Genomic DNA, 16,024 nt, shown 5'->3' with positions numbered 1-16,024 from the left:
TCTGTTCTGTGCCTATGGGCTCAGGCCACACCTTACTTGTAAGGTGCAATGTGGCAAAAAGACACCAGGGGTAGAATTAGGTCTCAGGGAGAGTGGACATTGCATAGCGTTTATGGCTAGAATGGTCCCTTTTGGGTTGGCTAAGACTCACTTGAATGAGAATGGTGTTTTTTCTTTTTAAATCAACTCAGACGATCTAAACATTAATGAAAATAATGCTGTGCATTCCCAGCAATTAAAAAAAGTGAGCTCAATAATTTCCCTCAGTAGTGGTATCAGAACGCTATATGCATATGAATTTGAATTTGAATTGGCTGTTCTATTTATGCATCCAGAGCTTTGAAACATCTATTCTCTTACCTGAATCACTTGAAGAAAATGTGCAAAATAAAGAGGCCAAGAGTTTCACTGGTGATTTCTGGTACAAGCCCACCACAGTTTCATTCAGAGGATCCTTGTTCTTCTCCAGCCATCCAGTGACGTTGTAATCTACGGTGCCCGCGTAGTGAGCAAGAGAAAAATGAGCTTCATTCTTTCCTTTGCTAGGCTTGGGTTTCTGGAAATTGGGCGATTTGCCTAGATGCTGGTCAAATAACTTGTTCTTAAAGGTTGTGTCTGTAGCTTTTGGGAACATGCATTCTTCTTCCAGAATTGAAAAAATTCCCATTGGCTAAAAAAAAAAAAAGAAAAAAAAAAAAAAGAAATGACGTTGTGTTAACAGGATAAAGTAAATTTGTCAATTATTTAAGGGATAATCAAAGCATAAAACACACATATGATTGGATGGTTCGACCGATGTTTCCCATACACCCCAATATATTTTGTTTGCAACCATGAATACAACATTAAAATATCTTCACAATACATCTTCACCTCGAGACTTTTGGGCTCTCAGTGTCTAATGTGATTAGATATTAGTCAAAATGCTTTCTCAATGTATCATTTTGAATGAAAGAGCCACTATTTTATTCCACTGGAAACATCAAACTTCAACATAATATGTGTGGGAAAGTATCAGTTTGCGGACCGTGTCTGTCTTAAAGATACTATTCTAAACAAACGTGTGGGCAAAACAAACGTTTTAAACGTTTTAAAAGTTCTTTAGAGCTAACAAACAAGCCCGACCTTTGTGTATCCATTGTTTATTTACGGGTTTAATGTATAGAACAAAGAAGCCAACATTCTTAAACGTGTATTCAAAAGTAGTTTAAAAATAGTTGGACTGCTTAGAATTCATCAATAAACATTTATACAATTCTTTCAAGGTAATTAGAGAATCTACATCAATTGAAATGTTTAATGAAAATGACATGGACGTTATTCCAAAGTATAAAGGAGTTGTGGGTGCTAAAATTGCAAAATTATGGAAATATCTTTAAGCGAACAAGGGCACGTTAATAATGTCATTTAAGAAAAATATATATTGCAGCTCTGTGTTCTAATTTTGCTCCATGATACATCTATTAAAGTGTATTGGGCATATTGATTAATCAAATGTGAGCCAAATCATAATTGGGCAAGCAAAGAACGTTCCTCAAGGCAGGAATACACAAGCCACCCAGGAGATTACACTGCCAACGCCATTAAATAATGGCCCAGAGCTCTGTGCTCAAGAACAAAAGTTGATGCAAAACACCATAGCCATCTCGGCTCCGTTTGCGATTCCATTTGTGTGGCTCCAGCAAATACAAAGTGGGGCAAACTCTAGAGCACTAAATAGATCCAGGATACTAGCTATCACCAAGAAAATTCCAGATGTACACTTATTCTATTCAAATGACATAGAATGTGTTTCGTTTCCACAGCAAGGTCGCTTCCATATAGTGGAAGTAGGCCTAAAATTACAAATTGGAGGGGGTGCTTTATTGGCACATACAACCCAGTTTAAAAGGCTGGGGATTGAAATTTCACCGAGCCCAATAGTTGAGCAGGACACTCTACTCAATAAAACGATGGAGACAAGCCAACATAGTAAGTAAGTGAAGTACAATCGCATGGGGGAGCAAACAAACAGAACAACCAACCCAAGTAAGACAACCTGCTGAATCAAAAATCTGCTATGTGGGCGCTGGTACCAGAAATAATCAGTTTGGTAGACGAAAAATTACGGGACAACCCAAATTCTCTCTAGTAGTCAGTCAGTTACGGATATTAGGGTGGAACACAAGGGGATCGACATCCTTCCTGGGCAAATCCACAAAAGAGGACATTTTTGCAAACCAAGACATTGGGCCTCATTCTATCTATGCCGGTCTGGTAACAACGGTGCTGGTAGGCTTACCGAAACCGTTGTTACCGGCCAGGGTCAGACTTGGTGGGCGGAATGGCACCCACCTGCAGAGTTTCACAGAATCACCGGCACCGTTATTAACGGTGCCGGTGCTTCTGTGTTCCCCATTCCCTTTGAGTCTTACGTGACTCAAATGGGAATGGGGATTTACAATAACCGGCGCCTGGCTTCCCGGAACGCCGGGGTTGTGATCCCCCTGTGTTGCCGGCAAGCCAGGCACTGGTAAAATTCACAAGTCTGGCGGCAACCTGCCGGTTTTACTAGCACGGTTACTACCGGACTTGTGATTAGGCCCTTTATCTATTTCCAAAAACGTGGATACTTGGGAACTTTAAAACTGGATGGGTTTACAACTATTGAACGACTGCCTACAGCAAAAGCCAAAGGCCGACCAGCAGACGGCCTAATGATAGCCATCAGAATTCCTGTATGTGAGACGTTAGAACAGATTCACTCTGAATGCAGAGGACTACTTGCAGCCAAAATAACATTCAAAAACACCACATCAATAAGACAGATCAACGTGAATTTCAACCCTGGGAGCATGAGCTTGAAAAATCTCCTACAATCACTCTCTGACCTACTGTCCGAAATCAACGTGAAATACAAGAAGATCAACATTCTGATACTTGGAGACTTGAATTCTCAATGTATACCATTGCAAGACAAATCAATAATATAAAAGGATACATTCCACCACAAGCAACTTGGGAAAGAGGAAACAGTGCATCGATTATCCAGACACCTTTATGATCATTGTTTGTTATTAGACATCTTAAATGAAGGCACTAGTGACCATAAGAAACTCTCAGCCATGATAAAACACGTTCAACAATACGTGCTAAGAAATACACAGAGAGCGTGGTGGTGAATGGCGCTAAAAAACGTGTAAGAAAATACAAAGAGGCAAAGTCCTAAACAACAAACTACGCACAATCATATCTAAGGCAACAGAAGAGACAGCCGGGAGAATATGCTCCCCTGAAGAGTTTACAAATGTTCCATGGGAGATAGAGCGTCCAAGAGCTCTCTATTCGCTCAAAGCCAAAATTAATTTACATGAATTTGATGAGGAGTCCCAGAACAAAAATAGAACACTAAGGAAATGAATTTCCACACTGAAATTTCAGAAGCAATGTGATTCTGGAAGCAATATGGACAGCCTATTTAAAGGAGATTTATCAGGCTGAGGTCAATACAGCGCCAGAGATCAAAGCTCCAGCAGCTTGGCACTTTAAATTATGATGAAGACCTAATCAAGGAACTGATCAGGAAATCCTCATCCTCTAGAACAGCGGGCCCCAATCGACTAACCAATGCAATTCTAAAGTCAGACATTGATCTCTGCAGGACAAGTACACTATTTGCAGATGCCACATGCAAACAATATCTCCCATCATCCTGGAAGAGGGCAATTGTAATACTTATACACAAAAAGGGCGACCGAGAAATACCTGTGAATTATCGGCCAATTACATTATTAGATGTAGATGGGAAGATATTCACTGCAGTGGTCCTGTGAAATCTCGAAGAGTGGATTAGCCAGAACAGTATTCCAAGTAAATTCCACACAGGTTTTTGCAAAGGGCTATACACATCTCTAAATGGATTAATATTGTCAGTCATCTCACAGCAATCCTATAAAGGGCAACCATTGAATGGAGCATGGCTAGACCTCTCTCGGACCTTTGATATGATCAACAGAAACCGCCTATGGGAAAAACTGAATGCATGGGGAATTCTAAAAGGCCTCCTAGCACTAATACGATCTCTCTACACAGAAACATTGATGCAAATGCGGCTAAATGCTGAAGAAGACCTAACTGGTAAGATCCCAACAAAGATTGGAGTGCCACAGGGATATATCATAGCAGCATGCCTGTTTAATTTGTACCTTGCCATCAATTTATACAGTGGATAGCGCTACACCGATGATGTGCTCCTATTAGACTTTACTCTAGCTTCTCTACGACTATTATGTGCATTTGAGTGGTATGCACATAAAAATATCTTAATAGCAAACCCAGAAAAGTTGCAAATACTGACCTTTAAAAAAACCTGGCTCCTACAAAACCAATCAATTAAGAGGAAGAATTAATGTATCTATCTGGGAATTAAAGTGCAGGCCACACAAACAAGATCTAGATTTTAAACTAATTTCACTAGGAGCTCAAATGAAAACTTTGTATGCAGTCTACTGCATATTTTCAATAACGCCTTTGCTTTTCTATGGAGCGAAGGTAGTCCCAGCCATTATCTATGTATATGAAACCATTCCGACAGAACAGCTAATCATTTGGGATCGCATGGAAGGACAGTTATGGAAATATGTACTCTGTCTTCCAACAAGCTACCCAATCAGTAGCCTAATAAATGAACTAGGCTGTTCCACTCTGCAAACAGTGATCAATTGGTAAAACATTGGACTCTAAAGTAACATAATGATGCCACCAGAAAACTCCTTATATAGAGACATACAAAGAGAATAAAGGAAATTACTTCCTAAATTGACTGGAAAGGTATGTGATGTCTTTACTGGGGACATGTGACCATACCTTAGTGGATCTAGAAGACAATCCAATTGGCATCAAACTAGCACTGGCATGCACAAATTGGATTAAAAGCATAGCGAAGAGGAGATCTTACAGAATCTTTAAATTTTAGTCGCAACTGGACAAGCCAAAACATTTCCTCCCAAATATCTCGCATCTCCCTGATCTCCCTGATCCTGTTATAAGAACAGCCTTCCTCAGAGCTTGCCTAAACTTAGTCCAATCGAAGGAAGTTCTGACAGTGAGAGAATTATTCCACCAAGCCCCAGAATGTGGTCTTTGCAGGAGTACTATAGTGCAATCACTGAAGCACATTTTGATATCATGCACAGGAATAAGAGAACTAAGAGCAGCTCGATAGGGCTGCTTTTTCGATCACATGGAGTGGCTAGACACAGAATCATTTTGGGAATTGTTCATTGCCGGACATCAGACACCGTTAACAATCGAGGTAGTCAAAATCCTAAAAGAGCTGGACTTAATTGAGTAAGATGGAAACAAGAGACGTAAGTCATGTTTTGATATACAGGAGTAAATAACAGTCAGGCATGCTAATAGATAAGCAAGATAATGATTAAACTGTGAATAGATTTTTAATTACGCAGTATTACATTTCTAGTGTTGTTTAGCAAGAAAATGAATGTAACATCTACGCACTAAGGCAGGGGGCAGTCATAGGAGCACTCATACACCCACACACCAATGGTAAGATGGACAGCTACAAAACCCTTGAGAACAGACCTTACTACATTACCAGTACTCTTGAAGAGCCATTCAAACCCATTAACCAGACCCTCACACTAACAATTGGAATTCATAGTTTCCTTTAAGGGAACACAGTTTTTTCATTCAGAATTAACAAGCAAGTATTTGCATACATTTATTTCTTCTACGCAGAAGTTGAAGGAATCATTTGAAAAAGTGAGTCAGACCAGTACAGTTTATGGCAATCCCACTGATACAATGTTGCACTTGACAAACAAACCTAATAACAAAGAAAATTACAGGTGTTTACATTGTGAGAGCCAGAACAAACAAACATTTCCCAGTTCCCACTAGCATCATAGGGATTACAGAGTTGACATTCGACCGCCTCAAAAGATTGACATTAACAACAAAGATGAGCACACCAGGATGTGCAAGGCCAATTTAAAATCCAAAATGGTGGCTGGAGTATATATAACACCAGGCCAAACACTTTACAACCCACATATCTACAGTCACATGGCCCAAATACAGGGTAGCCCATTCTACAATATACAGGTGCAATCATGTTCATAGGTATCGTCCAAAAGGGGGAGATACCAGACTATAATAGCCTGCCTGCACAGTGTACGAATGTGGATAGCCTGAGTAGGAGATGGAGGAGGTTGTTTGTAGGCAATTGGTGGGAGGTCTATTGAGGGGGAACCTGCCTCTTGTTGGGCTGTAAGACACCTCAGTGCCATTACCAGAGCTGCTTTTGAAAATACTGTGACATTTAGAAATTATACAATGTGTCTACTCACTGTTGTAATGTTCCTTTTATTAATGTTTCAGCCCCAAATATGATCAAATTCCCCATCTAAAACCTCACTCCCTGCAGCCATCCTCTGCCATAAACCAGCTTCCCTCTTTTAACACCTCTGCATCCTGAAAAACTCATCAGGGGCTTTCCTATCTGCTGACAGATGTACATATTTTATAAGAAGAATATATTTGCTTACAGTACTCTGTAAGATTGAGGAAACTCCTTGTTTTCTATACCTGTATTGTTCACAATCAACAAAATAGGCTTGGATAAATGCTTTTGGATTCTCATTCAATGAACAGATAACCTCTGTGAATAATGATTCTGAACGCAGGACTCAGTAGCAAAAAGGAATGTACATAACATCCCACCCAGACTGCACACTACTCAACCACATCATTCCCCTTGAGAACCTCACTGCTGTATTTGATAGCATCCGGACCTGCCCAGGCAAATCCATACATGTTCTGTATCCATGTTGTTGAAGAGGCTGAATTTTGTCTCCCCATAAATAAACAATTAACCAAAGATGTCCCTGGCTCATTCATGATTGATGCATAATGCATGAAAAACAAAATAAACCATGGCTCTCCTGGTTGCTTGCTGTGCACATCCAGTGAGTGGCTGCACCTCACCCCAAAGGACGAGCAGAATGCACCCCCAACATTGGCACCAGACAGCACAATTTCTTCATAATGAAACAACAATCTCAGGGAACTGGATGTATATTCCAGCCGAGTACTGCCAGAAGTTCCAGAGAGATGCTGGTGTTCTTCACCACCAATCCAACCTCAACATTGGGCCCACAAGTGTATTCATCTTTTCACACTACCATAACATCTATCCTTCTTGACAATATGCCTGGGGCATCAAGGGGGTGGCCGTACCTATACAGGTACCCTTTTACAATTATACTCTCTAGCTACACTTGTGCTACATTCCTACCCTGTCTACCTCACCAGTGAAACAGTGCTGAATTCACCCATTCTGCCATGGGACAACGCCACATTTTAACCAATGTCTGCCTTCTTTTGTGCACTGAAGTCAAGAATGTGTTACTCTAATTTAAGTACAATGATGTAAGTGTTACTGTTTAGCACTTGGCCTAAACGAGAAGACATCTACAGAACAAAGCAAACATATATGTGTAAATAAAGTTATTAAGCCTTAATCATAATCAGATATCTCTCCAATCAAAGCAGACACGTCAGAATCTGATCAGCATGCTCTAATATCTTAAAAGGCAGGGTTGACTGCCTGCATGGTTCTTTCCTAGTCCCGCTGCTAGTTATTAGGTGTGCGCCCATTTTCTTGCCCAACTCATTGAGCCTCACTAACGTCAATTCTAAATACACAGTGACATGACTGAAATTCTCTTTGGATGGGAAGATGCTTCCGTAAATCAGATCTCTGTAGACACAACCAACACAGGATGAGCAAAATTCACCTTTTTATCCCTGCTTCAAAGCCTGGGGTCAGAGACAAGTCATACATTCACCTGGCCTCAATCACTGGCAGCAACTAACCTTTCTGTGTCCACATAAAAAAAACCGAGGCATATTGATTGCCTAGACTCCTGTGTCAGGTTCATGCTTTAGTTTGGAGCATAAACTATCAGCTGAATACGATAAAGATACTATTCCCCACTTAAATTATTACATAGATCTCTCAAGCCCATGAGGTTCTCTTATTGTAAGACGGTGTACAATGGCCTGTCCAGAGCCCAAATCCAGACACTTCAAAGAATGCAGAACAAAGCTGCAAAAGCATGGCTTAATCTTTAGAGTCATGAGCAGATACCTCCAGCTTTGAAAGCTCTCCAGAGTACAAGCTGCTTCATCTGCCTCTTCCTGTGATTTAGGCAGGCCAAACTCTATCAATGGAAAGAGATAATCGAGAAAGAAACAGCAGAAGTGCTCTTCGTGTGTTATGAGCCAAGATCTGTGATCAGCTGAATGGTTCCCTGAGGTTACAAGAAAATCTCAGTTGTTTTGGAAAGACTTTCTGTGGGTAGTGGTAAAGTGATCGAACCCCTCCACCCACCGATAAGGGGATGTCGCCCTGCATATCCCCAGTTCTACGAACAGTGTCATCTGTATGCAGCTCTCAAAGAGGGGGTGACGTAATTTCCAGAGAAATAATAATGGTCTTAGAAAGTATTGGCCAATAGCATGGTACTAGTTAATCAGACCTTAATGAAAGATATTGCTGGTCCAACCATGGGAATTAAACTTTCCACAAAAAAAAAATAATAATTGAATAAGAAAGATACTGTGCAAATACTATGTAACATGAGCCCCTCAAATAGCTGGGTATTTGTAGTTTGGTTGAGGATAACACGAACCAGGAGGTTATGGGAAAGTGGAGACAGTATTTAATTGGGACAGTGCTGGATGGCACACCATACTGTTGTTTATTAAATACTCACTTTATAGATTCAACAATTTACAGGAACTAGGTGGTGAAGTGCATTTCCCGAAAGGCCACAATGTTTGGTGGTGAAGCCAGGATTAGGAACCATGGGCCTGGTTGGAACACAATCGACTTGGCCACCAGGAAATCTAGACCACATCCCCTACCAGTAACTGTGAGGAATTTGACCATCCACAGAGGGAGAGTGCGCTCACCTGGGCTTTTGTGATTTTTTGATAAATGAAAATGAATGATGGGAGACCAACCTCAGAGAAATGAGTGCGGCCATTCCGCACCCATTTCGTCTGCTTCCCGCAACAAACACATAGTCACCTGTACTCTGGGAAGACACAGCCTACAGGTGCCATCTTCCCTGTCATATTCACATGGAATGTGACAGCCCTAGGTACATCAAAGCAATCCAAGAAGGGGGAAGGCACACCTTTCTCCAGCCATGAGAAGCCTAATTAAAATATCAAAGGCTCCATTGATCTGCCTTCTTTTGTTCTCCGGCTGGTGGCAGTGCTTACTAATGAGAAATAATTGAGGCAAGCCTGCCTAGTGGGCTTGGTTGCTGCAGAGACGACAGGAAGGCAAGACTAACACCCCTTTGGTGTGCAATGTGTCACCTTGAAGCTAGTTCCCACCCCTCTTTATGAAAGGCAATGAAATGCATGTCTGGGTCCGCTATTTACTGTAGGTAAACCGCTGCAGAGCTGACCCCTTTCAGAAGGGAGAAGTATGTGGTTTGAGGGAGACAACATGCTTCAAGGGAAAACGTGTGCTTTAATCTAGAGTCACAGAGGGCTCAGTTAACCAGAGAGACACTTTGATCTACAACAGACAGGAAGATGGGTGGGACTTAGGTATTTGTTGTCACCCCCTGGTCTGTTCCTGTTGCAGAGCACTCTGGTCCTGACCTCTTGCATAACAGAAGATTGTTGGTGGGGACCCAGGATTGGTTCATTAAGGTAGGCTTAGCCTACACCAAACACTGGGGCCCATTTGGCCTTAAAAGACGGCTGAACCCCTCACTTAGCAGATCATCTGAAGACTTTGCAAGGAGTAAGAAGGGACTAATTTGGACCTGGGCTGAAGGTACAGTCTACCTTACATCTTCCACCAGGAGTTCCAAGAGGGTAGCAAGATCCCTCCCCTAAACATCTCCCAGGAACAAAGGGAGATACCAGACTAAGAGGAACCATCCAGCAGCTCCAGAACCGGTACCCAGCCAGCACACAGCGTGCCCTGTTAGGTTCTGACTAGGTGGGAAAAGCTGGAGAATGTCTGGACAAAGGACAAGGCTGTTTCCTGCTAACACCCTCCTGAGCTTTGGGCTGTCTGCCTTGAAAGGACACGAGCCCTGCAAAGAACCTGGAAGGAGTGCCACACAAGCATCATCCAGCGTCTATCTTTTTAAAGGCAATTTTGAGACAGACGAGTCCTCAACTATATCCAGCTGCACCGCTGAATGTTGTCATGATGCAGTGACCAGACCCATCTGGGATGCCTCGACCAGCATTCCAGATCCGCTAACCAGCACAAAGACAACGATTCTTGGCTCTGAGCTGCCACACCAGACACCCTGCAGATGTCCGTCCAGCTTCGCTTGCTGAACTGCCTGCTGCCTGGTACCTGCAGCAGTCTCCAGCAGTCTCCTGCCACTAACTCTGTCTCACAGGCTGTCTCAATGTTTTCAGCACCAGGTACATGTTGGTTCTGCCCACCTGTGCCATCTCTGAAGGCCCCTAGGGACAGTTACGACCCTTTGCCCCTTTGGTGTTGAAACCAGTAACCTTGAACTGTAAGACTGATTACTTTACCAACTACAGCACAAAGGCGATTCAAGGTGTGCCAGGTATTGAGAGCACTTGGGCAAAAGAAAGGTATACTGAGTAGCACAGAATTAGAGTGAATATACTAGCTGCTGCACCCTTGTGGAACTAGTAGGTACCTCGACCCTACTAAGACGTACAATGAAGGAAAAGTTAATCCACATAGGAGAAGGGCTGCTAGTGCCAAGGATTGAGATGGGAATTAGAATGGGACCATGTATATACAAGGGCCATAATACATAAGTTGCAACCAAGCAAGAGGTTGTAAATAGACATTTTAATATGTTGTGTCAGATCTGCTGACAGGTGTTTCGACCCTTCCGGGTCTTTCTCAAGGCAAAACGTGTAGAAATGAAGACATTGATGTGTTGTCCTATTTATTAGACAGATAATGCTGTAACATAGAGAACCTTCTCCTGGAAATGTGTGTATCACTCTTACCAAATAATACCCACATTGGGATGCCTGTATACTGGAATCAATTCCACAGCGTTAGCTGAAACCCATGCCCATGTTCGCACGGATCGCAAATCCTCTTGCTTGGTTCCTACGTATGTATTATGGCCCTTGTGTATACATGGTCCCATTCTAGTTTCCATCTCAATCCTTGTCACTAACAGAGCTTCTCCTATGTGGATTCACTTTTCCTTTACTTTACCAACTATATTACTGTCAGTATCCAGAGTGAATACCTTTCCTTTGTGAAACTGTCTGTCCTCTGTGTTTCTTTACAGTGTGGGTTGTAATTGTAGTGTGCTAGAACTGTCTATTGTAGCAATAATAAAGTAGATATTTGTATACAACCTTGACTGGACAGTCCCTTTTATCATTGGGTAATAATTGTATTTTTGCTGTGTTGCAAAGAAACAAAGACATTGCAGAGATAAAACTGCTGTTCTGTCTACATTACCAACATTGGACAAGAAGGTCTTCTAATTTACTTGTATTCCAATCTGTTCGGATCCTTTCTGGTGTACTAGAGGTGTGGGGTTTATTGATGGTTTAGAAATCGATATTCATCCCTGGACCACTTTTGCCCTGGAAGTTGATTTGTCACAGTAACACTTTTAAAAATTCAAATGTGTAATTGGACATTACAAAAGTACTATTGTTACGGATTGCAATCTGGCAAGGGTGTACAAGCCCTGTTACTTTTATTTCTATTAATGAACAAATGATACAGATAATTATATCTCAAAAAGGAGATGTGCTAAAAAGATCTTCCTTCATAATCTCCATCACAAAAGCATAGTGTATACCTCTGCCCAGCTGAATCAGTATCCCAATCTGGAGCGCCAGCTCCCCAGTGACACAGAGCAGCTCCAGTGGTCACAGGTGCCCATTTGACAGATGCTATGACAGCCAAGCCATTTCAGTGCAGAGGCTGCATTTGTATACTGCACCTCTGTTCCAAACCAGGATGGTCATCAGGAATGACTATTCTAGTGGCAGCTTAATCTTTAAATATAAAGTCATGCCTGAGTTAAGGGTATGGTGGATAATAGTTCACATAACTATAATGAACGACTTCAGATATCATACATGTGTCAGCACTGTGAGTCCAGGCCAGTTGTGAAGGATTGTCAGTATTCTGGTCAGTCAGCCTAGCCCTGCCACTTACAGGGCAAGAGACTGAATGGATGGGCATCTCAATTTTGACCCTTTGTGAGGTCTGGTAACATCTCTCCCCAGCATGGCAGTCTCCCATCCGGAGCTGTTCTGGCAAACAGGAACCAAAGGGCACATCCACCCTCAAAGGATGAACTCACACCAGGGTGCTGAATACCAAAAAGGCCTTTGATGTTATTTACAAGGGAACGGGTGGAGTTATTGTAGACAGAGGGAGCTCAGAATAGTTTGAGGAAGATTCCATCATGCTGGTTCTTCCTCTATCTCTCCTTCCCTCCTGTACCCTCCTTTAGACAAATAACTTTGGGTATGATGTCAGACCACTTGTCTCAAGGACAGGAATTAGACCCCTTAAAACGACTAGATTTAGTTAAAACACCTGTGGGATTCTAGCTATAAAAGATGGACTCCCCCGCTCCTTCTTTGTTTCATTCTTGAACAAACAGCTGAGGGAAAATTCATTGGAACTCTGCTGGGAAAGTAGACTTTCCAAAGCCCTCTGCCAGAGGTGAAGACTGACAGTCCAAGGCAGAGGCAAGCTATGCTCCCTAACCATCCTAGGCTCATTGGGATGGTTAGGAAGGGCACTTCAGCTGGAGAAATAACCGCATTTCTGGCAGTTACAATTGTACCGATGAACTTATGAGCCGAAGGAACCCTCCTGCAGGTGTGTGCCAGCCTCCCGTGTATTGTAGCCAGAAAATAAGGACAAATATTATCCTTGAGTCCCTGAATTATCATTCACACCAACCTAAGAGCCAAGCCAGTCAGGATCCCTGTGTTTTTGCTGTCAAGTAACTGTGAGCCATGATTCAAGCTCGTTCAACCCATTTAAACCAACTGTGCCCTGTGGAGCTGCCACTGGCAGACAACTGATCTTCAAGCCATTGTACCACACTCTCAAACCAGTTAACCACTGCACTGCATCAGCTGAGCGTGTTGTTGCCTCAGCTCGAACTTGAAGTTCTTCTTTTTTTTCCACTGTACTCAAAACACTGTTTGAGCTGCAAACATCATTGTTGCCAATCTCTCAATGACAGTAAAACCGACCCTGGTAGCCCCATGATCCGCATTTCGTTAAACTCTACTTCAAGCCATATTTTGAACCACCAGCATCTTCGCTGTGGATTTTTATCAGCACACAAACTAACTGTCAAAGCTTCATAGAACCACGGCCTTCAAATCCTGCATCGGACCACCTGACTTGAACTGCACATCCAGTCACTAACATCGTTGCCATTAAACAGATTGTTGCAATAGCCCCAGTTGCTCTCACGATCTGCACTTCTTTGGACCACAAAGAACTTCAGCCCAACCCCACCTCGACACCTGCTTACCATCTGGAACAATGTGAAAACTGCATTAAATCCAGATACAAACCACACAAACAGTATCAAGAAGCCTTGTTCAAAGCTTTCAAACCTCCAAGAACAGTGAAAGGTATTATGTACTGATTACTGCCACCTTGGCCTATTTTAGGGCACTACAGACTGGTTGGGTTTCCTTAATCTACTGTGAGCACAAGAACATATCCTTTTATAAAAACATTTTACTTTATGAATGCCTTTCACCCCCGTTTCACTACCCAGGCTGATGTGTCCTTGCATATTCTGTGTTCTTTCCTCATGGGTGGGTTTTGTGTAGGTATTTAGTTATAATTGCAAATGGTGTGTTTACCTCAAGTATATATATTGTTATAGAACCTTGAATGGACATTCTCTTTATTTTGGAGTATTATACCTTTCTTATTGGATTACTGGATCACATTCACTCCCCGCTTGAGAGTATAGCCTTCCCTCTGCGACGTTACCCCAAAAGGCAAAGGAGGTACATCTCTTAACTGCAACCTGTTTTACCTTCATGATTGGGATCACTCTTATTTTGCAGCTGTGTGTGGACTTTGGAAACCACTCATCCTTGTGCTTTTGTAGGGCAGAAGTAATTTCATCGCAAACAACTCAGGCCAGGAGGATAGCTCAGGGGCAACGTGCTTGTATTGGAAGCAAAACAGTGCAGAGTAATAGAGGTTCTGGTCCTGGTTCCGCTCTTAGAGACTGGTCTCTGGTATTTACCACATTATAACAGATTAATTAATTAACAATCTTTAACCAAAACAAAATGTTTATGGTAACATGCATTTTGGTAAGTAAAATACCTTTTCGATAAGCTGAATGCAGGCTGCCAGGTCCATTCCAAAGTCAATGAACTCCCATGCAATGCCTTCCTTCTTGTACTCCTCCTGCTCCAGGACGAACATGTGGTGGTTGAAGAACTGTTGCAGCTTCTCATTGGTGAAGTTGATGCACAGCTGCTCAAAGGTGTTGAACTGAATATTCAATAAACACAGAAAGACAACATATCATTGAAGGGCTGAGCACGCCACCCATACAACTCTGCAATAAATGGCACATTGCACCTAAATATGCCAGAAGTGCTTACATCAAAGATCTCAAAGCCAGCAATGTCCAGGACGCCAATGAAGTATTGTCTGGACTGTCGTGTGTCCAATTGCTGATTGATGCGAGTCACCATCCACAAAAATAATTTCTCATACACAGCTTTTCCCAGTCCACCAACTGCATTCTGGACCTAAAGAAAGTCAATGCAACAGTTAGCATCTGCTCGATGTGTTATACAGTGGCAATCAATGGTAAAGTGCATTTATAGTCATGCCAAGCAGTGGTAGAGCAGGCATCAATGGCTACTTCACCTGCTGAACACTCTGGCTTCTTGTTACATATTCATTCCCCACTTTAACTCTGGGGCAACACAAGGATTTGACAAGATCTGACGAGTTCAGTCCCATCAAATAGGCAACTTTATCTGCATCTGTGGATACAAAAGGGAAAAGGTGCTCAGTAACATTATTTGCAGGTGATGAAGATAACTTGTTTAATTGTTAATTCACAAGAGGGCTTTGCTCACTGATGTGCTGAAAAGTAAAATGAACCTTTTGTGTGCATTGTGGAGGGTCGGAAAACTTGACTGTAATTTATAGTGATTCGTTTTGGATCCCTTGTACGTCTAATCTTTGCAAGAATTGGTGTTATAATTATTCAATAAGGATAGGCAATTCAACAAATTCGGAGAGTGGATTTGGGGTTGCCAGACCTTGGAACTGTGCACTGATTTCTGAGGTGAGCTCTTAGATCACTGAACTGTCTTGCCCACCTTTGGGGAGTCCACATCCACAGCTGTAATGCAGGTGGGTTGTCGCAATGCACAACAAAAAGACATTGACAGATGATCATAAGTGTGGAATTTATCAGCTTAAGCCCTGATTATGAGTTTGTGATAAATGTAGTGAAGAAAGCTGACATTCTCACCACCATTCCGAGGTTGGGGGAAGAATTGGAAGGACGATGTTGTACTTTCCAGCCTGTAAAATCTATCGTTTTGGAAGAAATGTGTGCACCAGTGACACTGTGAGCATTTCTTAAAAGACTGTGGGCCTCACTACGACCCTGGCGGTAGCCCTGATTTTTTACCGGAGCCCAAAAAAGGGCAATAACTGGGTCATGCTGACCTTGGCAGACCCGATAATTGCCCTTTTCTGGGCTGCGGTAAAAATGTATCGCCATTCCCATTTGAGCTCCATAGGGCTCAATGGGAATGGGGAGGATGCTAACAACGGGCCTGTTAATGACGGGCTCGTTGTTAGCATCCTGGTCTGCTAGCGGGTCCCGCTAAGAACGCCTGGTCTGGCCAGGTTTCCTGGGCGGGACCCACAGCAGACCTCGTAATGAGGTGGCCCGGAATCAACAGAGCTGGTCCCTTATTGGCACCGTTCATTCCG

The 16,024-nt window shown here is 42.5% G+C and overlaps 1 protein-coding gene across 1 annotated transcript in view; it reads right to left on the bottom strand.

Annotated features, from left to right (window-relative positions):
- The window catches only part of LOC138582818 (myosin-4-like), a 196,020-nt gene that overhangs the window by 94,677 nt on the left and 85,319 nt on the right, over positions 1–16,024 (bottom strand). The window contains exons 12-15 of the mRNA XM_069654483.1: positions 14,939–15,057; positions 14,668–14,817; positions 14,384–14,554; positions 361–670 (exon numbers count right to left, since the gene is read on the bottom strand). Of these exons, the coding sequence (XP_069510584.1) occupies positions 361–670; positions 14,384–14,554; positions 14,668–14,817; positions 14,939–15,057 (750 nt within the window). The remainder of the gene's footprint in view (positions 1–360; positions 671–14,383; positions 14,555–14,667; positions 14,818–14,938; positions 15,058–16,024) is intronic.

Source organism: Ambystoma mexicanum, chromosome 3q (genome assembly GCF_040938575.1).
Source record: "Ambystoma mexicanum isolate Mex_15411 chromosome 3q, UKY_AmexF1_1, whole genome shotgun sequence".
In the NCBI taxonomy this organism is placed as follows: Eukaryota; Metazoa; Chordata; class Amphibia; order Caudata; family Ambystomatidae; genus Ambystoma; species Ambystoma mexicanum.
The sequence above is the reverse complement of the archived record's forward strand: the minus strand, read 5'-3'. Positions and strand labels throughout refer to the sequence as shown.